Source organism: Salvia miltiorrhiza, unplaced genomic scaffold (assembly GCF_028751815.1).
Source record: "Salvia miltiorrhiza cultivar Shanhuang (shh) unplaced genomic scaffold, IMPLAD_Smil_shh original_scaffold_188, whole genome shotgun sequence".
Classification (NCBI taxonomy): Eukaryota; Viridiplantae; Streptophyta; class Magnoliopsida; order Lamiales; family Lamiaceae; genus Salvia; species Salvia miltiorrhiza.
The window spans coordinates 26,302-53,860 of NW_026651497.1; the positions used below are offsets into that span (position 1 = coordinate 26,302).

The following is a 27,559-nucleotide window of genomic DNA, read 5'->3' on the forward strand; positions in this document are numbered from 1 at the left end:
TCAGCCCCAATCAATGGCGCTTCCGATCACCTCCTGAATATCAGCCCCAATCAAGGCCACCTCCGCCATGAACCACAGAACAATCCTCGCCCAGTCCGGATACTCATCGCGGCAGAGCTCGGCCAAATGCCGGCCCGTCGCCACCCCTAGCCTCGCCGACAGAAGCTGAATCAGCAGCCCCATCGCCGTGGCCCACATCAGCAGCCACAACAAGGAGTAGCCAGCAATGGCGCCGGCCTGAAGATCCCCCTCGAGATTCCCCGGATCTAGAAACGCTATGCTCATCAGGAAACCCGGACCCGTGAACATCCACAGCTTCTTGAACGAGAACGGCAGCGCCCCCGAGTAATTGGGCGAATCTAATTCGAAATCGGCGATCAGGATCTTCTGGCGCGCCTCGTACGCCGCCTCCTCGTCGTCGACGTTGTCGGTTTGAATCGGAACTGGTGACGACGCCGTCGTTGGTGGCGGAAGTGGTGGTGGAGGAAGCGGGGGCTACGACGGCAGCGGTGGTGGCGGTAGCGGCGGCTCCGGATTAAGGAGGCTGAGCTGCGGCGAGTTGATGAGTCTCAGTCATTTCGTCGAACACATGGTAGACAAAGATTATTTTTATTTTTTTAAATAGTTAACGGCTGTTAACTCACCGTTAGGGCTAAGGGTGATTTTGTTCGATTTTAATTACCATAGGGGCTTATTTGACACACCCCTTGCCATAAGGGACCCAATGCCATAGGGGCCTCCACCTTAGGGGCTAATCTGATATTTAACCCTATATTATATACTCCCTCCGTCCACGAAATGAGTACCCATATTTCCTTTTTCGTCCGTCCACGAAATGAGTACCCATTTCCCTTTTTGGCAAGTGTACCCCACACATCTCTTTAATTAATACACTCAAAAAGTGGGACCCTTAAACTATTCACACTACACTCCATACATTTCTTAAAACCCGTGCCGTCCACAAATGGGTACTCATTTCGTGGACGGAGGGAGTACTATCTTATTCATTAAATTCATGATCTCACGAAAAATAGCAATTTTATTGGAGTGGACCATATATATATGGGTTAATTACGCCAAAAATCATGAACTTTGGGCCCATTTCCAAATTTTCCATGAACTTTGATTTTTATCAAATTTTCCCTGAACTTAAAGGCGTGAACAATTTTTCCATGAATTTCAGCTCCGGTAATACTCCGGTAAAACTCCGAGCTGAGATGGCAATTACGAGCTGAGATGGCAATTACGGGCTGACATGGCTCTTACACGCACACACACTGATACACACGCAGACACCTCCCCCTCACATCGCCTCCGCCTCCCTCCTCGGCGGCAACAGCCGTCGCCGACAACATCCATCCCTCCTCCTTTTCCCTCTTTCGTCCTCTCCCTCGCTGGACCGAAATCCCCAAAGTCGTAACCTGCGACCTAACAACAGCACACGGAACCGTCGCCTTTGGCTCTCCTTTTCCCAGCTCGGCGCGACAGCAGATCTGCCGCCTTTGGCTCTCCTTCTCCCACCACCACACCAGATCCGCCGCCTTCATCTTCCCCCTCGCGCCACCACCACGCTAGATCCGCCGTCTCCCTCCCTCCTCCCACCCCCAAATTGAAACCCTAGGACCGCCTCCCTCCTCCCACCACCGGCGCCGCGCCACAGATCTTAATTTCAGAATCGCGGCGGCGGTGCACGACCTGGTGGCGAAGATGTGGCCCTAGGACCGCCTCCCTCCTCCCAGCTACAGATCTTAATTTCAGAATCGCGGCGGCGGCGCACGACCTGGTGGCGAAGATGTAGCCCTAGGATCGCCTCCCTCCTCCCACCGCCGCGCCACAGATCTTAATTTCAGAATCGCGGCGGCTGCGGCGTTCAGAACCGCCCTTCGTCCTCTCCCCCAACCCCGAAAATCTGACTCCGGCGAGCAGCAGACCCGAGGCTGCCACCGCCAAGCGGTCACGATGACGTCTAGTGAGTTTCCCGGCTAGGAAGCATGGTTGGGGCTCAAAACGACGTCGTTTTACCCCCCAACTAAACGACGTCGTTTTGATTCACTGCCGGCGATGCCATGTCACTGCCGGCGACGCCATGTCAGCATTCAATTTGGGGATTCTTGAAAGTCATGGAAAAATTGTTCACGCCTTTAAGTTCATGGAAAATTTAGAAATGGGCCCAAAGTTCATGGTTTTTGGCGTAATTAACCCTATATATATATGAAGTTGAAACAATTATTGATGATAGAGAGCAGAATGAATTACTTTTCATTACAATAGTCTAATTATTGAATAGGAACCACTTACTATTGCAAAAAATTAGTTTAACAATAAATTAATGTAGTAGTAGTGTTCCAAAATGCGAGTGGTATACAAGAGAAGGTTCGATGAATCTCACAATCTTTTACTAATTCTTTATTTTCGTTGAAATGATGAAATGTTGATATGTATGTGTATAATGACGTAAAAGCGACATTTGTAACATCTAAGCAACCAAAACGTGATATTGACATCTCCTACAGTTTTCATGCTTGAATATAAAATATTAGTTCTGCTGCCTCCGTTATCCTACATTTATTTTATTAAAACGTATATCACATGAACTATATTCAAATCTGTGTTATGTTTATTAAGAATCGACATAGCCATTTAATTTTAGGAGAGGACTGCATAAGGTCTTTCCCTCTTTTCGAACTGATGCTCTCACTCTATATTTTAGGGCATTCATGTCGAATTTTCTCATTCTTTTTTACACATATCTTCTTTCTCTTTTCTCATATATCAATTTTATTTTCTTCTGACACCATACATATATATTTTTGATACTGACCATGATATTTGTTATCAGCACTCTTCTGACACCGTCGATGGTCAATAAAATAATATTTACTTTTTATTTTTCTATTTTTTTTTTTACTTTGTATAATATATATCGACCTTGTACATATATATATATATATATATATATATATATATATATATATATATGGACCATATTGGGATTGTATCATGATTTTCTTTTAAAAAGCACTACTTTGTTAGCAATATATATCGATAATTCGGATATACTATATATTAAATTGCGATTTTACTAAAAAAAAAAAAAAAAAAACCTAACCATCCTTGTAAATACACGAGCAGGGGCGGATCTAGGGGGGCCGGGGGAGGGGTGCTGAAGCCTCCTCTCAAATTTTGAGTTTATATATATATATATATATATATATATATATATATATATATATATATATATATATATATAGGAGCGCTCCAATAAGACCCCATATTTTTAGTGAGACCTGAGACACGATCTCGTGTGTTTATTTCATCAATCCTATGGCTGATATTGTATCTAGAGGGAGATTTTTTTTTTCTCAACGTTTGAATCCTGGAGGGAGCGAAATATTTTAAATTTCATTATTCATCAGTATATACTGCATTGTTCATCGGTATATACTGTCTTGTTCATCAGTTTATATGTCTTATTCATTACCAATTTTTTAAATTTTGTTATTCATCAGTATTACAGTATATACTGCATTGTGGCCCTTATTCATCAGTACTCAGTGTCTCACGAAAAATAGGGGGTCTCACTGGAGCGTGCCCATATATATATATATATATATATATATATATATATATATATATATGTTCGCTATTTATTTTCACCACACCGCAAGTATACGGGTAGTTGCAATATATGGAAGCAAGGTCGTATCCCACAAGGATTAGTAGTTCAATCTAGTGATTATCTTAATTCATTATGCTAGAGCTATTTAGACTAAACAATGAGGTGAAAGGTTCAATTATCTAGCAATTTCAAAGACTAATAAGATCAAACAAACAAAGAGAATTAAACAAGTGATGAAGGTGATTTAGGGACTAGGCATCAATGGACAAGTAATGGATTTCAAATAGCTCAATATTAATCTTAACATTCCTAATTATCTAGAGTGATCTCCCAACTAGTTCTAGCCCCCTCCCGGACGACTAAAACGGTAGATTACGGGTCATAGTTGCCGTCCCCGGTCAACTTCTAACCTATAACTCCCAAAAGCACACAAAGATCGACAAACTCTCACCCAACTCTCAACCTCTCGGTTTATTGAGTTGATATGTTTCAAGCACCTAATCTATTATGATTATCCTCTCCCGATTCAAAACATAAATTGGAAATGCATAGAGAGTGGCCAACAATCCATACAAGATATAAATCTAGGGCTTGAAAAGATAATAGCAATAGAAATAACTAAGAAATATATTGAGCATAACATTCAATCCAATACAACATCCATCTAGCCTAATCCCCAAACCAATGGGAAATTAGCTTAACATGTTCAAACACAATAAATCAAAGTTAAAGGTGTACATAAATGAAAGAGAGAGTAAGAAATGACAAATCCTATTAATGAGCTTTCTTCAATCTTCTCTCCTCTTCAATGCCTTCAATCTTGGTGAAAAAATGTGGTAATGGAGGTTAGGGTTTGGTGTGGAGGAATTGGGGAAGATGAAGTGGGTGTGTGTGGTGAATGATATGAGAAAAGAGGGGAAAAATGGAGTTTTGGGCTAAAAATCACGTCTGGGCCCACCAAAAGGCGGATCCCCGCCTCTTCCCCGCGGTCACGGCATGAACCGCGGTTGAAAACGCGGCTGGAAGCAGGGGAGGCCGCGGCCATGGCCCGCGGCCGCGGCTCGGACCGCGGGTGCCTCTAAAAAACGTTCTGGACTGCTCTGGAGCAGAGGCCCGCGGTCGGGCCCGCGGCCGCGGCCCGGACCGCGGGTTACTGGGCAAATTTGGAGCAGAGGCCCGCGGTCGGGCCCGTGGCCGCGGCCCGGACCGCGGGTGCCTGGGCTTTATGCGCAGTCCGCTTGTTCGGGTCCGTTCTCCCTCGTCCGGACTCGGATTTGGTCGCCGTTTGCGCTCACGAATTCCTCTCGAGACGTACTTAAATTTCATGTCTTCAAAATCCTCCAAATAATCCTTTATTTTTCCTGAAATCACTCCAAAACTACACCAAGAAATCAAAACTTCACAAAACTCAAAATTGGGATACAAACACATATTAGCAATCAATTCAAGGGGGAAAAAGACAACAATTCATGCGATATTGAGGTACGAAAACCATGTTTGTCAACCCCCCAAACTTAAAGCGTTGTTTGTCCCCAAACAACAATGAGAAGAAAAATAAAAGATAACAAACATGTGAGAATGAATTGGTGTCATTTCAAGGGCTTCAATTTTTTTTTTCAAATGAGTATCACAAGTAGATGTGCATTTCAAGAAATCACAAGTGATAATGAGTTCAACATTATAGCCTCCAAGCTTGAATCCTCACAAATGTGGATGTTTCAATGATGCACTCAACTCTCAAGTGTTTAGAATGGACGTGTTTGCACTCAAATTGAAACAATGTATGCAATCTACCATAAGCTTGCCATTTATCCTCACTCTTTATACTTCAATGTGTTACAAATAAAGATCAACAAGGACTTTCATAAGGTTGTAATGAGGGCTCTTTGGTGAGGTGAGGTGTTTTTAGGCAAATGACTCATATCCCACAATCTAACAATCACAATGAACAAGTCAAATTCACCATTTCTCTTTTCTAATCAATCAAAAACCAATATCCCCACATTTCTTCTTTTCACCCTTAGTGATACTTATCATGATATGATTCAAAAGGCAAATCACTCCCCTTTATGCTCTTTTATTCACATTCATTTTCATTTCTTTTTCTTTTTCTTTTTTTTTCTTTTTCTTTTTAAGCTCATAGGGAACTAGTGATTTTCACTCAATCAAAGCTTGATAAGAAATTTCAATCATTTCCCAAACATTTTCATCAAAGTAACCACTAACAATCTAAGTTCTACCCATCATTGGTTAATTCAAAGAAATGCTACAAGGCACAAAGAGGGTAAACTAGGATCATATGAGAATTTGGACACAATTTAAGTCAAGTGGCTAACAAGGATGGCCTTAAATCACTTCAATATTAACAACACATCTACTTTTATTTTCAAGAGATGACTCATGGCAAGTTCTAGAGATCAACACACATGCTCAAATGATTTACACTCAAGAACAAAATGAGATTGTAAATGTATGACAATCAAAGGCTCAATTCTCACAAGCTCATTTTCTTTTTCAAGTTCTTGGAGGTACAACATTTAGCTCACTTGTCACAAGTTCAAACTTTTCATGCATAATCCACAAGTGATACACACAATTTTTCCAAAAACAAAATTCATATCATAAGCCCAACACACATTTCATCCAACTCATGTTTTTCAACAATCAAGCTCAAACTCAAGAGACATGGAAAAGCTCAAGAAAATAGACAAAATCTCATTATTCGAAAACTAAACTAACTAAATAAATAAACAACGGATAAATGAGATAAGTAACTCGTCTTCACCCTCCCCCCAAACTTATTTCACACAAAGGAGAAATAAGTTTGGATGAAGGAGAAAATGGTTACTTGTCTCGTACTCACAAGCGAGGTGGAGGCTTAGGCGGTGGCCATTTCTCATCAAATTTGCATGCTCCATCCGTTGCCACCCAAAAATATGGTGGCTTTGCAATTCTTGAGACATCCCGGGCGTCATGGTAATCTCGTTCACCATCTAGAGTACCACCACACTCAAACAATTCCTTATTAGACAAATCAAAGTGAAAATCAAAAGATGAAGATAAATAAAAGTGAAAGAAGCAAGCCTTCATAGAATCTCCCGTGTCGAGGTAAGGATCGACAAAATTTTTGACTTTGCATTCTTTAAAACTTGTGAAATCTTCATCCTTTTGGAATTGTAGAGGTTGCGTTGGAAAAGTTGGGCTCTCGACTTCAAGGGGTTTGGAGAATTGATCCTCATCTTCTTCATACTCTTCTTCAACTTCTTGAGGCTCTTCACTTAGCATCGGCATTGGTTCCTCATACAAGGTTCCATTCCGTAGGCTAATCACCATGCATAAATCGTCAATTCGTTTTTGGTTTTCCATAGTGGTAGCCAAAGACCTCCTTTGCTCATCTAGCATAACCTCCGATTTTGCTAGACTTTTTTCTATCCAAGCTTGTGTAGTTAAGAAGCATTGTAGGAGATCGTCTTTCGAATTCGATTTCTCCTCTTGATAGTATCGATTTCTCCCTTGAAAGCCTTCTTGAGTGGAATAAGAATTTTCATAATTCCAACTATTGAAATAGTCCTCATACTCCAATGGTGATTGCCACTCCATGGCATTGCACCCCATGTCATAATACTCACCATAGGAAGGTGTTGGTTGGAAGGCTTTTTGGATCATTGGTTGCCTACAATTTCTTTTGGCTTCCAAAACACGCAACTTAAGTTGCATCAATGCCAATTGTAGTTGGAGTTGCTCAACCAACTCATTCCTTCCATCATCCATTTTTGATGCCGCTTTTACGGTTGTCGAGCAATTTTCTCTAACAAAAATAAATAAACATATAAATAAACAAACATAAAAACAATATCTAAATTAGATAGAAACAACTTTTCACAATATCAAAAGTAAAAACTCAACCAATCCCCGGCAACGGCGCCAAAAACTTGTTCGCTATTATTTTCACCACGCCGCAAGTATACGGTGTAGTTGCAACATAGGGAAGCAAGGTCGTATTCCACAAGGATTGGTGAATTTAAACTTCTAAATATTATTAATAAGTTATTTTCAATCTATTTAGACAACCAAAGTTCAAGAAGTGTTGATAACTAAACAAAGCTAAATTAAAGCAAGCAAAGTAAAATAACAACAAGATAAACTTAGTTAATAAATTGGGGAATGACTCGAAGGAAAGTTATCATAGGGACTAGATTTCGATGGATCGTAATGAACTTCAATCTAAAGCAATATTAATCTTGATATGGCCTACTTATCTAGGGCGATCTCCCCACTAGTTTTAGCCCCCTCCCGGACGACTAAAACAGTAGATTACGGGTCATAATTGCCGTCCCCGGTCAATTTCTAACCTATAACTCCCAAGAGCACAAAAGATCAACAAGCCCTCACCCAACTCTCAACCTCCCGGTTTATTGAGATGATATGTATCAAACTCCTAATCTATTGTAATTATCCTCTCCCGATTCAAATCACAAATTAGAAATGCACAAAAGGTGGCCAACCAATCATACAAGAGATAAATCTAGGACTTGAAAAGATAACAATAAGCACAATCAAGATATATATAAGACAAAGAAATCAATCCATTACAAATCCATCTAATCTAATCCCTAAACCAATGGGAAATTAGCTTAACATGTTCAAACACAATAAATCAAAGTTAAAGGTGTACATAAATGAAAGAGAGAGTAAGAAATGACAAATCCTATTAATGAGCTTTCTTCAATCTTCTCTCCTCTTCAATGCCTTCAATCTTGGTGAAAAAATGTGGTAATGGAGGTTAGGGTTTGGTGTGGAGGAATTGGGGAAGATGAAGTGGGTGTGTGTGGTGAATGATATGAGAAAAGAGGGGAAAAATGGAGTTTTGGGCTAAAAATCACGTCTGGGCCCACCAAAAGGCGGATCCCCGCCTCTTCCCCGCGGTCACGGCATGAACCGCGGTTGAAAACGCGGCTGGAAGCAGGGGAGGCCGCGGCCATGGCCCGCGGCCGCGGCTCGGACCGCGGGTGCCTCTAAAAAACGTTCTGGACTGCTCTGGAGCAGAGGCCCGCGGTCGGGCCCGCGGCCGCGGCCCGGACCGCGGGTTACTGGGCAAATTTGGAGCAGAGGCCCGCGGTCGGGCCCGTGGCCGCGGCCCGGACCGCGGGTGCCTGGGCTTTATGCGCAGTCCGCTTGTTCGGGTCCGTTCTCCCTCGTCCGGACTCGGATTTGGTCGCCGTTTGCGCTCACGAATTCCTCTCGAGACGTACTTCAATTTCATGTCTTCAAAATCCTCCAAATAATCCTTTATTTTTCCTGAAATCACTCCAAAACTACACCAAGAAATCAAAACTTCACAAAACTCAAAATTGGGATACAAACACATATTAGCAATCAATTCAAGGGGGAAAAAGACAACAATTCATGCGATATTGAGGTACGAAAACCATGTTTGTCAATATATATATATTCCTAATTATAAAATAGTCTTATAAAATAGTCTTGTTGAGTCTTGTTTTACAAAAAATGTTTTGCTTGTTATATTTTCTCGTATAGATTTAATTTAAGGTTAATTGTGTTATTTAAAATTATATAATTTATCAAAATATTGTTCATTACTATTATTATTATTGTGCTTGTCTTTTAATAAAAAAATGCTTAAAATGTACAGAATGTAAAAAAAAATTATTATAATGTATTGAAACTAATTTGTAATGTATTGAAATTATAGAATATATGAAAATGTTGTTCTTTATTATTACTATTATACTTGTCTTTTAATAAAAAAAAATACAATGTATGAAAATACCCCAAAAAATTTTGTAATGTATTGATATTATATAATCCATGAAAATGTTGTTCGTTATTATTGTTATGTTTGTCTTTTAATATAAATTAAAATGCCTAAAATGTACGAAATGCCCCCAAAAAATTTGTAATGTATTGAAATTATATAATCTATGAAAATATTGTTATTTATTATTACTCTTATGCTTGTATTTTGATTTTAAAAAATGCCTAAAATGAACGGAATGCCTAAAAAAAATTCGGGGGCGGTAGCTCCCGAAGCCCCATAAAAGTTCAGTCCCCCTCCCCCACCGGAACAAAATTCCTGGCTCCTCCACTGCACATAAAGCAGATTGTCCCATTTAGCCCGACAAGATACAGATCAACTTGAATCGATAACCAGGCTAGCTAGATACATCACGTTCGGCCCAAAAGGTTACCGTCAGCCTAGTTACGAAGTCAAAAGATCCAGCTGTCAACCCTAAGGGGCGTCTTGATCTGATCCGCTAAGCTGACATAGTTAGAAGGTAAATCTAAACAATCTCGTCCAAATCGCAACAACTTGAAATTGGAAGGCATGGACGGATAAGGTCAGCTTGTAAAAATCCTAGCGGCTGGTCATCCTTTATATAGACAGATCGACTAGGTTACAAGAGACACGAAAATCCGACTTGCTCTCTATCTCTTGAATTTTCTCTATTCCTGCCACCGTGATCATTGCTCTAACAAGTTGGAAATAGCCAACCTAGTCTATCTCCGCCTCCAACCTTCCATTATCACAGCCCGCCGTCACCGTTTCCATCCTCTAAACGCCGCTAACATGTTGGAATAATCATTCATTCCAACCTGTCTTTCTATCTTACTTCATCTTATTTATCATTCTAATTCGTTATTCTGTTACCAACTTGAGCATCGGAGGCTCTACAGTCGACACCCTCTTTCGGTGCTCAACCTAGAGATCTTACGTATTCTTGTGTTGATAGGTTGTTAGTGCCCAATCGATCTGAACGTGCCGACGTTATCCTCAATTGTAGATCTAGCCTCTACAATGTATAATTGACACTATTCAGAAATATAAATGACACTTCCTGTAATTGACATTATAAGATTGTAAATGACACTGTAAGATTGAAAATGACACTATAACATTTTAAAATGTTACAGTGTCATTTATTTAACAGAATAATATCAATTATAGGCAGTGTCATTTGTATAACCGAATGTCATTTACACGATTTTGATCAGGATGTAAATTTGGATCAAGATGCAGGTCAAAGTCTGAATGCAGGACAATCTAATTATACGATACACCCGATTGTATCCAAATTTTTGTGAATTCCTATTTCAATATTTTTAGGTTGCAACGATTCCACTCATGAATTCCTTCCAAATAGTTTGTTGTCATTTTTTTTTATTCTCATTCCACCTATCTTATTCAATTTCACGTGTACATTAGGGGGGTGTATTCAATTCATAATTAAAAAAAAAACGACAGATTATAAATTTTTTTTATAATCTGTAGATTCTGTTAAATTCATGGATTGTTTTAATTCTATGAAGATTTTAGCAGATTCCGTTAGATTAATTTACCACTGTTTTCATAGACTTTATAAAATTTTAATAGAAAATTTTGATAATTTAACGGGAAATTGATTTAGCTTTTATATGTATATATAGATTAGTCAATATATTGAGAGAAAAAAAGTCGAGAATTTTTTTTGCTAATGGGCCAGTTTTTTTTGGCGAGCAATATATCTGATTGAGAAGTGTCCTATATATTTATTTTCAAAAAGCTGCCAAAATTCCCTTTCACTGCACCATTCCAGAACAATTGTTAATATTTGAGAGAAGAAAGCAAAAAAAATTGAGAGAAAAATGAACGAAAATAGCTGAGAAATTTGACATACCTGATATCTCTTTTCTTTTTCTTGTTGATGTTGACGATTGAGAGGGAATGTCAAAAAGATTTCTGGAGAGATTTTGTATTTATATTAGGACATTAAAATCCTATAGAGCCCATAACATATTAAAATCCTACAAACTTTCAATATCACCAGATTTGGATGTATTTTTAAGAATCATAATTGAATACCAACATAATTTTAAGGGGTTTTTTAAATCTGAATTGAATACCTATGGACTTTTAAAATACAAAAAAAAAAATTAAATTCTAAATTGATTACACCCTCCTTAATTTCATCTAAATAAACTTCAATTCTCAGTTTTTATGTACTACTATTTTTTTTTTTGAATTACAATATTTATGTACTATTGATTTGAACTAAAATTTTACTCTCGCAAATGAACTGTCAATTTCACCATAAAGTAGTATATTAAGAATTCATTTTTATGTTAAAATAACGTGACAAAATTGAATATTTATCTATTTAAAAAAATAAAGTCTTAAAAAGTGACCCGACAAATCTACTACGAAAGTCGAATTAACTCAATTAGATAGACAAATCTACTACGAAAGTCGAATTAACTCAATTAAATACATAAACCAATGGCAGCCCTTTTACCACATATATATTATTATAATATTAGGAAATGGAGAGAAGGAAACAAGGGATTATGTTGGATCAAATCTGTTTAAGATAAAAGATTCGCAAATAAGTACTAGTATTTGTATATGTATGATGAGAGAAGAATATCTACTGTAGATTGTGGGCACATGCTACAGTTCTGCAGTTTGCATTACCCCCAAAATGTTAGCAAAACAATCTTTCAAAGGATGCTGCGCCTAATTATTTATTATTTATGACATATATGTATTAATGTATACACACCCACATGGGTGTGTGACACCAAATCAACCTTAATCTCATAATTTAATGCTTATACCATATATTTAAGAGATTCTTGTTTTGGTGAGTACATTGGTCCCAGAAAAAGTCTATAAAGATTGGGCAGCACTGTGGCCTAGGATCACATTATTGTTTCCCAACTTTTGATTAAACAATCATACATCCAAGATTCTTCTAAAAACTTGATCACCCATATTATACCTAGCGGCATGATTGTGGTTGTTTTGTTCATTACTTAGTTCTGGTTTTATGATTTTGGTGATCGTGGAAGATATTTAAGTACATACTTAATCTTGTCTTAATAATTAATTTATGAATAATTCTAATTATATCTATGGTCTACCCATCACACAAGTTTTAAAATGATATGGTATTCAAAAAGTGAAAAGGGAAGGTCGAGAATTTTTTATAAATATATACTACTTTTTTTTGCTATTTTTTCAATTCGGACAAAAGATAATGAGATTTGATAATGAATTACTCAATAAAATTTATGAATAAATCAATATAACACACGAATGGTCATTTTTACTTCGATTTGAATTTTGGAAAGGAGAGAAAAATTCACAACATTAACAATATATAAAGATTCATGCTTTACATTGATTTATTCATAAATTTTATTAATTTATTCGTTATTCTCATTTCTCACAAAATATAACATTCTCACTGAATTCTAATTTTATTTTATGGGACTGGATTCACCAAAAAACTTTGAGCTTCCTTACAAGATTATGAGAAGATTTTGTTGAAAAGTTTTTACCTTAGTTTTATAATTATTTTATTTTAGGGACGTTTTATATATATATATATATATAGGGTTGGGTTCCGGTGGATCCCTATGCTTATAATAGATCCGTAGATCCAAATCTAGACCACACATTTATGACATGTGGCGCATCAAGATGGTGACACGTGGCAAGGCATTTCAAGGCAAAATCTGGAGAGGGGTAAAATTGGAATGTAATTTTCGAAATTCAAAAAAAAAAAAAATTATATTTTCTCAAAATAGGTATATTTTAGACGCATAAAGTTTCATACGAGAATGTATGAACTTTCATATAAAAATGCATAAAGTTTCATATAAATATGCATAAGATTTCACCCCACCCCAACCCCACCCCCACACCCCAGAACCCCACCCCACCCCAGAACCCCACCCCCACCCACCCCCTACCCCCCACCCCCCAACCACCCCCCCCCCCCAAAAAAAATTTTTTTTTATTTTTTTAAAAACTGATTTTCTGACCACTGACCCACCCCTACCCCCACCCCCCCCCCCAAAAAAAAATTTTTTTTTAATTTTTTTATTTTCTCAAAAACTGATTTTCTGACCACTGACCCCCCCACCCACCCACCCCCCACCCCCCAAAAAAAATTTTTTTTTTTTTTGAAAATCAGTTTTTAAAAAAATAAAAAAATAAAAAAAAATTTGGGGGGGTGGGGGTGGGTCGGTGGGGGGTGGGGGTGGGCCAGCAATTAGAAAATCAGTTTTTGAAAAAAAAAAAAAATTTTTTGGGGGGGGGTGGGGGGGTGGGGGGGTGGGTCGGTGGGGGGTGGGGGTGGGGGTGGGCCAGCAATTAGAAAATCAGTTTTTGAAAAAAAAAAAAAATTTTTGGGGGGGGGGGTGGGGGTGGGGGGGTGGGTGGGGTGGGGAGGCAGGGGGCAGGGGCTGGGGTGGGGTGGCGAAACTACCAGATTTATTAAAATGAAATGCATTTTTTGTATAGTTTAATGCATTTTATGTGAAAACTTTAATGCATTTTTGTTTGATTTTATATGCATGTGAAACATGCCTATTTTTGGGGGGTGGTAATGGGGAGGGTTGGGGGGTGGTGTGGGCTGGATTGGGGGGTGGTATGGGGTGGGGTGGTGAAAATACGAAAACTGGAAAAATTAAATGCATTTTTCTGTTCAAAGTTATGCATTTCATGTGAAAACTTTATGCATCTTTGTGTGAAACTATATGCATCTAAAATATACTCCCTCCGTCCCGTTAATAAAGACACAGTTCTTTTGGACACGGGAATTTAGGAGAGTTAAATTAGAGAGTAAAATGTGTTAGCCTCTTTATTTAATACATTTAATTAAATTTATTTAATTCTTCTTTTTCTCTCTCTTCTCCTCTCTCACTCCTCCCTAGTCCCTCCCCCATCCTTCTCTCTCAGTCGAAATTCTCTCTCTCTATGAATTTGAGAATCACAGTTCCACCATTGTTGTAACCTCATTTTACTATCTTTTCTCCTCCGACGAAATCGCCGGCGGCCACCATCGCAGACCACCGTCGAAACAACAAGAGTAAAACAGAGCTGCAACACAACCATTCCCATTCCTCACATTTTTTGTGAGAGCAGATTATGAAAAAATACCCAAATCAAAAATGGAAGAAACAGAACAAAGGGGTGGCTAGGGCTTAGAGCGGCGGCGGCCATGGCTGCCGTTGCAATCGCTGGGAATCGAGAGGGAAAGTGGTGGCCTTGCTGCTGTCACTCTGAATCAGGTGAAAGAACGGCAATGGCGGCTCGTTGTTAGTGATTCGCCAGAGAGAGAGAGACGCCAGTCGATGAGTTGTTGACTGGTGCGTGAGAAAGAGAAAAATGGTGAGATGATCGAGGGAGATGGAGAGGGGCGGGGGGTGCATCGGCGGGTGTGGCTTCGCCGGCGGCGGTTGCTGCGGCTGTGAAGATGGCCGGTTAAGGTTGGAGAAACCATGGCAAAAAATCGGAGACAAAGGGAGGCGTAGCGGAGGAGTATGAGGACGGCAGATCAGATCGGAGAAGGGCGGCGGCGTAGTGGAGGACGGCAGATCAGATCGGAGAAGAAGGCTCGCGCATGGTGAAAACCAGACGAGGTGGTGGGTGGCGGTGTCTATTTTGGTTGTTGGATGTTCAGCCAAGATGAGGAAGGAGGAGCTGGGTGGGTGGAGGTTAAGGAGGAAATACTGTACAGGCGGCGAAGGCGTCGAGGAAGGCAGGGGTTGGCGGAGGAAAAGGATGCAGAGGAGGAGAGAGAGAGAGTTTGCGTGGTGGAGAGAGAGAGATAGAGAGAGAGAGATAGAGGTTAAGTTAATTCTAATTTGGCAATCCTAATTATTTCCATATATAGAAATGTGTCTTCATTATTGGGACAGCCCGAAAAGGAAAGTGTGTCTTCATTATTGGGACGGAGGGAGTATCTATTTTGAGAAAATCTAAAAAAATATATATTTTTTTTAATTATTAAATCCGAAAATTACATTCCAATTTTACCCCTCCAGATTTTGCCTTGGAATCCTTGCCACGTGTCACCATCTTGATGCGCCACATGTCATAAATGTGTGGTCAAGATTTGGATCTAGGGATCTATTATAAGCATTGGGATCTATATGATCCCATTCCTATATATATATATATATATATATATATATAGGGAAGAGCTAAAATAAGAGCATTTCTTAAGATATAAAATAAGAATCATTTTCAGCCCTTAGATCATCAAGATCTACGGTTGATTCATAATCCTGTTGGATGGATTTATGGTCCTGAGTTCGAATCTCAAAGGTAGCAAAAAATTATTTTTCACAATTCATACCTTTATACAGCGAATTCATACGTGTTCTACAAAAAATGCATACATTAAAAATTGCTCTTATTTCTTATTTTAAGATGTGCTCTCACGGTAGCCCACCCATATATATATACATATATATATATATATATATATATTTGAGAATTATGAGAGGCATCTAATATATAAATATTCAGCAACCCGTACGCAGGCGGGACATTACCCACACAAAAGTAGGAAAACTACTCGCACGCAGGCGGGATCGAACCCCAAGACCTCTCACAAAGGAGAGTCTTTGGGTGCCTCAGCTTTACCACTTGAGCTAGGCCTCATCGGCATATGAGATTCGAACTTGGGACCATGAATTCATCCAACAATGTGATGAATCAACCTTAAATCTTGATGATCTAATAACTGAAAAAAATAGCTCCTATTTTATATTCTAGAAGACGTTTTTATTTTAGCCCACCCCTATATAGGAGGGCTAAAATAAGTACACTTCTTAAGATATAAAATCAGAATCATTTTCAGCCCTTAGATCATCAAGATCTACGGTTGATTCATCATCCTGTTGGATGAATTCATGGTCCTGAGTTTGAATCCCAAAGGTAGCAAAAATTTATTTTTCGCAATTCATACATTTATACAACGAATTCATACGTGTTCTATATAAAATTCATACATTTTCTCTAGTTCTTATTTCTTATTTTAAGATGTGCTCTCACGGTAGCCCTTCCCTATATATATATATATATATATATATATATATATATATATATAGGAATGGGATCATATAGATCCCAATGCTTATAATAGATCCCTAGATCCAAATCTTGACCACACATTTATGACATGTGGCGCATCAAGATGGTGACACGTGGCAAGGATTCCAAGGCAAAATCTGGAGGGGTAAAATTGGAATGTAATTTTCGGATTTAATAATTAAAAAAAATATATTTTTTTTTAGATTTTCTCAAAATAGATATATTTTAGATGCATATAGTTTCACACAAAGATGCATAAAGTTTTCACATGAAATGCATAACTTTGAACAGAAAAATGCATTTAATTTTTCCAGTTTTGGTATTTTCACCACCCCACCCCATACCACCCCCCAATCCAGCCCACACCACCCCCCAACCCTCCCCATTACCACCCCCCAAAAATATGCATGTTTCACATGCATATAAAATCAAACAAAAATGCATAAAGTTTTCACATAAAAATGCATTAAATTATACAAAAAATGCATTTCATTTTAATAAATCTGGTAGTTTCGCCACCCCACCCCTGCCCCTGCCCCCCCCCCCCACCCCCCCCCCCAAATTTTTTTTTTTTTTTCAAAAACTGATTTTCTAATTGCTGGCCCACCCCCACCCACCCCCCACCCCCCACCGACCCCCCCCCCAAAAAAAATTTTATTTTTTTATTTTTTTAAAAACTGATTTTCAAAAAAAAAAAATTTTTTTGGGGGGGGCGGTGGGGGGGGTGGGTGGGTGGGTGGGGGGGGTCAGTGGTCAGAAAATCAGTTTTTGAGAAAATAAAAAAATTAAAAAAAAAAATTTTTTTGGTGGGGGGGGTGGGGGTGGGGGTGGGGGTGGGTCAGTGGTCAGAAAATCAGTTTTTAAAAAAATAAATTTTTTTTTTTTTTTTGGGGGGTGGGGGGGTGGGTGGGGGGGGTGGGGGGGTAGGGGGTGGGTGGGGGTGGGGTTCTGGGGTGTGGGGGGTGGGGTTGGGGTGGGGTGAAATCTTATGCATATTTATATGAAACTTTATGCATTTTTATATGAAAGTTCATGCATTCTCGTATGAAACTTTATGCATCTAAAATATACATATTTTGAGAAAATATAATTTTTTTTTTTTTTTTGAATTTCGAAAATTACATTCCAATTTTACCCCTCTCCAGATTTTGCCTTGAAATGTCTTGCCACGTGTCACCATCTTGATGCGCCACATGTCATAAATGTGTGGTCTAGATTTGGATCTACAGATCTATTATAAGCATAGGGATCCACCGGAACCCAACCCTATATATATATATATATATATATATATATATATATATATATATATATATATAAGTTTGTAAGCTTGCAATTCCCAAACCATTTGTCAGTCACAATGGACCATACCAATTTTTTTTTTTCTATCTATGATTCATGTATCTTTTTAAAAATTACAAAAGGTATCTAATACATAATCAGATATAAACAACTCGTACACAGACGAGACTTCTACACCACATAAAGTTAAGAAAATAATCACATGCATGCGGAACTACTATCCATACAAAGGTGGAAACACTACCCACATAAAAGTGAGAAAAGTACCCACTTAGAGGCGCTCTCACAAAAGAGAGTTAAACACACACAAAAAAAATGCTTATTTTGATATTTAAAAAAAAAAGGTCCTTTGGGACTAAATGTAATCAAAATAATAGTATAAGAAAATTGTACTTTTGTTGGGCGTCTAGTACTCATCTCCACTCCACCACCCATCATTCACGATTCACGCTCATATTTTTGTGGCAATTTTATTGAACTCAAATTAACATAAGGTTATATTATCATGCGAAATTCCTAAATTCTCTCAACGTAAATATATTTTTTTAGAGTTACAAGAGATATCTATTATATAATTACATAAGTAATCCGCATGCAGGCGGGATCACTATCCACTTAAAGTGAAAATTTTACTTATATGTATGCGAAATTGAATCCAAGAACTATTACAAAAGAAAATATTTAAGTGTCTCAACTTTATCACTCGAACAATGACTTATTGACCTCTTAGAATAAATGTTTGGGATTCGTGATCCTATGCAAATGATTTTGGGCCTCTCGCAAAATTAGATTTGCAACTTGGAAGACAATTATAAAATATCATGGCAATTTTTCTTTTAATTTTTTTTTAAAATGTCATCCATCCTTATTTGACCTGGCCCCATCAAATCATATTCGTTAAATTGCTCCACGAGTTTTACTAAACAATTAAAATCTCGACAATTAAATTCTGGCGACAAACCCTTAATAATTCTATTTTAAATTGTGTAAGATTTTAATACATCATGATTCATGTGTAGCAATTCGTTAATTCTAGAAGCTTTGCTAATCATAGTTGGGATGTGCTTTATGTAACTCATGAGCAGCAATTCGTGTGCTAAAAGACGAACTACTATAATAACACAAATAATTCATTTCCTAAAATGTCCAATTTATTGAGAAAATTTTACAGTTCCATTTTCTAAAGTTGACCTAGTCCATGCCATTAACTCTGAAGCTTGTCACTAAAATTTTAGCAATGTAAATTGCAACTAAAATGACATAACTATAGCATAAATAATAAGGGTTAAATGCATGTAATATCATGAACTTAAGCCGAATTCCAAATTTAGCACAACTTTAAAAAGTTTCAATTAATATGGCAACCTTTGTTCCGTGTTCAATTTTAGCACCAATTTATTTTCCGGTAGAACCACGTGGCAATGACGTGTCTTCCGGCAGACACGTCATAATTTTGTACTAGAGAGAGAGAGAGAGACAAAGAGAGAGAGAGAGAGAGAGAGAGAGAGAGAGAGAGATGTTTCTCTTGGTGCACGTTAGCGGACGTTTTCCAGAACCCGAGCGCGACGGCTATCACCGGTTTGAAGAGGGTAAGGCTGAGGAACGGCAGTAGGGCGATTCCGACAAGGCACGGTGGAGAATTTTAGATCCAAAGCATGAAGGCTTCGCGGCGGTAGATAGGGGCTGCGGGTGTCGGCTCAGAGAAGGAGAGCTCAGCGCAGCGGTGGTGGATGGTTTCCGCCGCGATTGGAGAATCTGACTTTGGAGAATTGTTATTTAGGATTGGGGGCCTCTTTTCTGGATTGAGGATGTCAGATCTGGAATTTTGGATCTAATTTTCTGGAAAATTTATTGAGTTTAAGGCGTCGACATTCGCCGGCCTGACTGAGAAACTTAGACATTCATCGGGGTAGGGTTTGCAGAGCAGAGGGCGACGGAATCGCTGGAGTCGCGCCGTTCAGTGAGGAAGAAGGGGAGTCGCTGGAATCGCGAAAGGGTGAGTCATCGGAATTGCTGGAGTCGCGCTGTTCGGAATTGGAGCCAGCGAGGTAAAGGTTTTCAGTGAGGAAGAAGGGGAGTCGCCAGAATCACGTCTGTGAGCAGAGAGCGGCGGCGGCGCTCGTCGCCGTTGAAAGAGGGAGAGGTGAGAGGCGTGGGCGGTGGAGAAGGCGGGGCGGTGGAGAAGGCGAGGCGGCGGAAGATGTGGGGGTGGAGGCAGCGGAGAGAGAGAGAGAGAGCTTGGCTCGCCGGCTGAAAGCTTGTGCCGGCAAGCCACGTCAATGACACGCAGGATCGAAGCGTGTGCCGACAAGCCACATCAAAAAATGGTGCTAAAATTGAACACGAAGCAAAGGTAGCCATATTAATTGAAACTTTTTAAAGTCATGCTAAATTTGGAATTCGGCCTAAGTTCATGATATTACATGCATTTAACCCAAATAATTAATAAATTGAATATGTCATTCACGTACATTGAAATGATAAAAATACAGTGAATAATAAGACGTGAACACTTAACTAATATTAAGGCTCTCCTCAAAAAAAAAAAAAAAAACTAATATTAAGGCCAAACTCTCAAACGATAGGGTACGATTTTAGACTCTTAAACAATAAAAAATAAAATGCAAGTAATTAAATAACAAAGACAAAAATATAAAATATGAACCATTTTCAGTGTTTAGATCATCAAGATCTACAATTAATTCATTACCTTATTGGATGAATTTATGGTCCCGAGGAGTTCGAATTTCATAGATAGCAAAAAAATTATTTTTCGCAATTCATACATTTATACAGCGAATTCATATTTTATATGCTAAAAAGTGTTTATACTCTAACCCTCCCCTATATATATATATATATATATATATATATATATATATATATATATATATATATAGGCTAAAGTTCAATGAAGAAGGCCTAAATGTAAGAAAGAAGAAAGAAGTAATCTAATCCGTTGATCTTATCTAATCTAACGGACATGATTTATTCACGCTATATTCAACGGATTTTTTCGTTGAACATATGGGGGGTCGAAACCCAGAACCCCCAAAAATATTGTATATGTTCACGAATGTTCAACGAAAAAATCCGTTGAACATTGCGTGAATAAATCATGTCCGTTAGATTAGATAAGATCAACGGATGAGATTACTTCTCTCTTCTTTCTTACATTTAGGCCTTTTTCATTGAACCTAACCCTATATATATATATATATATATATATATATATGTGTGTGTGTGTGTGTGTGTGTGTGTGTGTGTGAAAGCCATTCTTAGACTAGGAACAAATTTATATCAATAATCTACTCATAATCTAACGGTTGATATTTAATCTTTGAAAAATCGTGTAAACGTCTGAATTCTATGTAGAACACGTAAGAATTTGATGTATAACTGTGTGAATTTAGAAAATTAATTTTTTTTTGCTACTTATGGGATTCGAACTCAGGACCATGAATTCATCCAACAAGGTGATGAATCAACCGTAAATCTTAATAATCTAATGACTAAAAAGAGTTCCTATTTTATATTTTAAGAGTTTTTTTTATTTTAGCCCCCTCCTATATATAATAAATATATACATGCGCTCCAATGAGATCCCTTATATGTGGTGAGATCTTAGATTGATTTGTAGGTGTTGATTTCATGTATCCTATGGCTGATATTTATCTAGATGACAAATTTTTTTTACCAGGGTTCAAAACCTGTAGGGAGCAAAAAATTTACCAATTTTTTAGGAGATAGCTAGAGTTGTTTCGCGTGTGAGTCCCTGAGGATACGATACTCGATTACTTGTTATTTGCTACAATAGCACCATGTTAGTTGCGGTATTTGTTGCTAAGAAATTAGTGATCAAATATCGTTATTCATGTGTATATACTGCTTTATTCATTGTACTCATGATCTCATGAAAAATAGCAATCTCATTAGAGTGCTATTCACTGCAATCGAGACAACACAGCACAGCTCAGTTGGCAAGACGTTTTCCCTCCAACCAATAATTAGTTGGGGGTTCGAGTCACTAAGGGAAAAAATAGTGAACCATTATTAATCTTCTTTTAAATAAAGAAAAAAAGAAATTTACTACACTCGAAAAAAAAAATTCGCTTCCTTCAAAATTTGAATATATGTGTTGTGTTCATTCATCAATATGTATGATAAATTCATCGTAGATTTTCATAATCAAAGAACGGAGTATAATTCTCTATATATTCTCATTTGTAATAAAAAAAAGAAAAATTATTTGAACATCCTCCCGCAACGTATATATTTGTTAAGAATGAGCCTCATTATTTATAGAGGATTGATTGCTCCACTATTTAATCATAAAATCGTGAATGAGGTGATTTCGTATAGGAGGGTTCAAACTTTGGTTAATTAACACTAATTATTAGATGACAAATCAACAAATGATAGTCAATCACCCAAAGAATAACACAGTTCCTCAATTCTAAAGACTTAATTTTCGATTCGGTGAACTGTCGTTTTTGATATTATTTTATTTCTATTATATTAAAATTTCTAAGTGGAATAGATCATCTATAATTCTTATCCACTAACTACCTGTCATATATATGTGCGCTAGTATTCATATAATCTCATTCGATATCTATACAAGACATTAATTTGACTGTTAATGTGCATTTCAGAAAATATATAAATTTCCCAAACTTGGATGATTATTCTACCGATATAATCAAAAAAAATATTAAAGAATGATCATATACATAGATAATATATTTATCTAAGATTGGGATCTAATAAGAATACTATATATCATGAAAAGTGAAAATAACGAATAAACTATTTGTAATGCACGAATAATCGTTATTCAATAATATGGTGAATTTTCACTCCTTTCAAGATTTGAACTCTTATTTGAATGTTTATTTGTGCATTACAAGATACTTATTCTTAGATTTTATTAACTTATTCATTGTCAATTCTTATTTTCATGAAAGAAGCATTTTTACTGAATTCTTTCTCTATCTATATATGTATAAAATAGAGTTAATGTATCAAAATATTCATATATAGATAGAGAAAGAATTCAGTAAAAATGCTATCTTTCATGAAAATAAGAATTGACAATGAATAATTAAAGTTAATAAAATTTAAGAATAAGTATCTTGTAATGTACAAATAAACATTCAAATAAGAGTTCGAATCATATATAGAAAGAGTAAAAAATGTTCACTAAGATTAAAAAAAAGGGTTTAAAAATTAAATTCCACTCAATGTATATATATCAAATGCAAAAGAATATTGATGGATTTAATTGATACAACTCTACGACCAAGCTCTCGAGTTATTTAATATGCATAATTGAGTTGCATTTCGTCTCCTTATGAAACAACAATAGCACACTTAAAATATTCAACTCAATCCATGCTTATGTATATAGGTGTGTATTTATGTATGTGTATGTGCTTAGATCCACCTATTTATATTTTATTTGATGTGTGTGTTTTTTTAATTGATAAATTTATCATGAGAAAATGAGGAATAATAAAAAAATTCTTTAAATGTATCTTTCTTTCTTTCTTTTTTTTCTCATTTCATACAAAAAAGAGAATTGCACAATTTCTCATTCATTATTTTTATTTCAAGGAGGAATAATATTATCCCTCCATTTTTTGTGTGATAATATTATACCTCGTTGGAGTGAAAAGAATGAATAAAAAATTATGAAATTCTCTTTTTTTAGGAAATGAGATAAAAGAAAGGCAACATTTAAAGTGAATTTTTTTTGTTATGATCATTTTCTCATAATAAATTTATCAAGAACACACCCTATATATTTATGTGTCCGTTCCGTCACACTGTGATATTTTCCTATTTTTTGAGGATGTCACAAGATATATAGTCCATTTTTTAAATTTAATTACATTAAAATTTTCTTTATCAAAATAATCTAATTTAATGATTATGAAGATAATTTATGAAACAATAAATAAGAGCAAAATAGAATAATATACACAAATTTTATTTTTTAAATAACACTAATTACATTTTTCTAATATATGTGTGTGATCATGTGTGAAAAGATAATGTGGACTATCACAGCGGAATAGTTGGAGTTTTATTCTGTTACGACTGTGGGAATTAATGGGAAACTACCATGAAAGTCTAAATACCACGTGTGAAGATACTAGTTAATGTGGTCGATCGTAGTTTAGAACATTAATTCTGCAGATTACTAAACTGTAGATTAATGCATTCCAACTTGGACTGAGAAATTAGTTAATTATACTGTATGGTTTCGATATCGCCTGCTTCCTGGAAATAAATATCTGAAAAAGCCAACATCTCTCCAGAGATATGTAGTATACATATATCCATATTAACATGCTTTAGAAGCAACTTATATATAATTATCGAGTACCCTGTAAAGCCGAATGTGTTTCTTTATGCATAATCCAACTTTCCAGATGTGTGGGTGTGTGCGAGAGAGAGAGTAGCCACTGTATGATGCAATCTTCCCATCCATATCATATAAATATAAATATATATAGGTTGGATTTTAGTACAATCTTTCCCATATGGATCATTAATTAAAAAAGGCGGACTGCACAGAGAATGATACGTGGCGCTGACACATTAAAAGATTTTTTTTTTAAAAGAACACAAAAGGGAAAAATAGTTATTTTTACGTTTTTTGCAATTAGTCGTGTATGATTTTATTTTATAATATGCATTCTATTGTGCAATATACAGTGTTATATTCTGTCATATGCATGGTTCTTGCAATTAGTCATTCATTGTTCTATTTTGTTGTTGGAGGGTTCATTGACACAAGATGCATGATTCATTGACACAATATATATATATATATATATATATATATATATATATATATATATATATACATGGTTCAGTTTAAACATAGCAGATTTCGTGAAAAATGATGCATGGTTCATTGATACAAGATGCAGGGTTCATTGACGCAATATACATAATTCATTTTACATAAATGCATGATTCAGTTTAAACATAGGATGTAGAGTTCATTTACACAGGATACATGGTTCAATAACATAATATATATGCAGTGTTCATTGACACAATATGTATATATGGTTCAATTTAAACATAGCATATTTCAGAAAAAAGAATGCATGGTTCATTGACACGGTATGCAGGGTTTATTAACACAATATGCATGATTTATTGACATAATATGCATGGTTCAATTTTGACAGCAAAATCATTTTCAATTTTCCTCCACCAGTTTTACAACCTTCTTCTTCGTGTCTCCGATAAACTCCTCTGTAACCCACCGCATCCTTTTTCATTTTCGGTGAACTCCGCCATAAACCACCACCATAACCTCCATATGTATCGATCCTCAATCTTGTATCAAAATTTCATTATCCACTGTACGTCTGTACCATAACAACAATATATCTTCGAATAATTACATGAGAACTCGTCGGTGGTTGCCGCCACCGCTGTCGTGCATCAACCACCATCGTCTATCGCCACGCCGCAACATATCGCGCAACTCAGGAGGAGGAGGAGAAGGAAGAAGAAGAAGAAGAAATCATGTAAAGGAAAAAACAAAATCAACTGACTATATTATCCTTACTATAAGATTCTTAATTAAGTTAAAAAGATCAAAAAGAAGGGGTGAATATTAATCTTAGGATCAAGGAGAGGGATGTATAAGATTTGTATCTATGTACTATATAAGGGAAAGGGTTCTATATGATCCATTCCTTATATATATATATATATATATAGGGGTGGGCTAGAATAAAAACACTCTTAAGTGTATAAAATATAAACGTTTTTTAATGTACGAATTTTATCCAACAGGGTTACGAATTCATCCAATATGGTTACGAATTGTGAAAAATAAATTTTTGTTACCTTTGGGATTCGAACTTAGGACCACGAATTCATCCAACAGGGTTACGAATCAACCGTAGATCTTTGATGATCTAAGGGCTGAAAATCATTTATATTTTATACACTTAAGAGTATTTTTATTCTAGCCCTCCCCTATATATATATATATATATATATATATATATATATATATATATAGGGGGCCGCTCCAATGAAACCCCCTAATTTTAGTGAGATCTAGGGCACGATCTGGTGCGTTTATTTTATCAATCCTATGGCTGATATTGTATCTGGAGGGTGATTTTTTTTCACAGGGTTCGAATCCTGGAGGAGCAGAATATTTTAAATTTTGTTATTCATTAGCATATACTGCATTGTTCATCAGTATATACGGCCTTGTTCATCAGTATATATGTCTTATTCATTACGAATTTTTTAAATTTTATTTTTCATCAGTATATACATCTTGTTCATTAGATATACGTTTTGTTCATTAGCATTATATGTCTTATTCATTGTCCTAGTGTTTCACGAAAATTATGAGGTCTCACTGGAGCGCGCCCCTATATATATATATAGGGGAGAGTTAGAGTATAAACACTTCTTAACATATAAAATACGAACTAGCTAAAATGTATAAATTCTATATAAAACATGTATGAATTCATTGCGTAAATGTATGATGAATTGCGAAAAATAAATATTTTGCTACCTATGCGATTCGAACACGGAACCATGAATTCAACCGTAGATCTTGTTGATCTAATCTAAGAATTAAAAATGATTCTTATTTTATATTCTAAGAGGTATTTTTATTTTAGCCCCCCTATATATATATATATATGTATATATATATATATATGTATGTATGGAGAGGTTCAAGAAAGAACCGCTAAATAAAAGAAGAACAGAGAACCATTTTTTCAGCCATTCGATCGTCAAGATCTACGGTGGATGCATCATCTTGTTGGATGAATGCAGATCCTGGGTTCGAATCCTGAAGGGAGCAAATTTTTATTTTTTATTTTTTTAGTGCATTAATTTTAATAGCGAATGCATTAATTTTTACAGGATGCATTAGATTTGATGATTTTCACGTTATCACAAATAATGAAGTTCTCTCTAGAACTACACCATATATATATATATATATATATATATATATATATATATATATATATATATATATAGGGTGCGGTTATAATGAGAACCACAATTATCGTGAGAACATAAGAACCAATAAAATTACTGCATCTGCTATACAAATTAATGCATCCGCTATTAAATTTAATGCATAAAAAAAAATAATTTTTTTGCTCCCTTCAGGATTCGAACCCAGCATCTGCATCCATCCACCAAGATGATGCATCCACCGTAGATCTTGATGATCGAATGGCTTAAAATGGTTCTCTGTTCTTATTTTATTAGTGGTTCTTATTTGAACCTCTCCCTATATATATATATATATATATATATATATATATATATATATATATATATATATATATATATAAGAAATTTAAGCACAAGTTGGCGAATAGCATGTATGATGAGGAGTAATATATGTAGAGCAGAGGAATGCTTTCATCAATGGAATCACGGAAAGCAGCGAGGTAGCTTTCGCCAGAGGAATCGTACCCTTCAGAGGAATCATCCTCGCCAGAGGAATCGTACCCTTCAGAAGAATCATCCTCGCCAGAGGAATCGTACCCTTCAGAGGAATCACACTCGCCAGAGGAATCGTTATCGCCAGAGGAATCATACTCGCCAGCGGAATCACATTTGCCAGAGGAATCACCTTTGTCAGAGGGGCCGTTCTCGCCAGAGGAATGGCCTTCAACAGAGGAATCACTAGAGACGCGGGGAAACCTCCCGCGTAAGGGCGATTTTACCAT

General features: G+C 36.6%; 1 protein-coding gene across 1 annotated transcript; it reads right to left on the minus strand.

The window, feature by feature from the left end:
- Positions 1–27,559, minus strand: LOC131003282 (metal transporter Nramp2-like). The gene is made up of 2 exons (XM_057929786.1): positions 27,463–27,559; positions 1–443 (listed from the first exon to the last, which is right to left on the minus strand). The coding sequence occupies exons 1-2, from the start codon at positions 27,557–27,559 to the stop codon at positions 1–3; spliced, it is 540 nt and encodes a 179-aa protein (XP_057785769.1).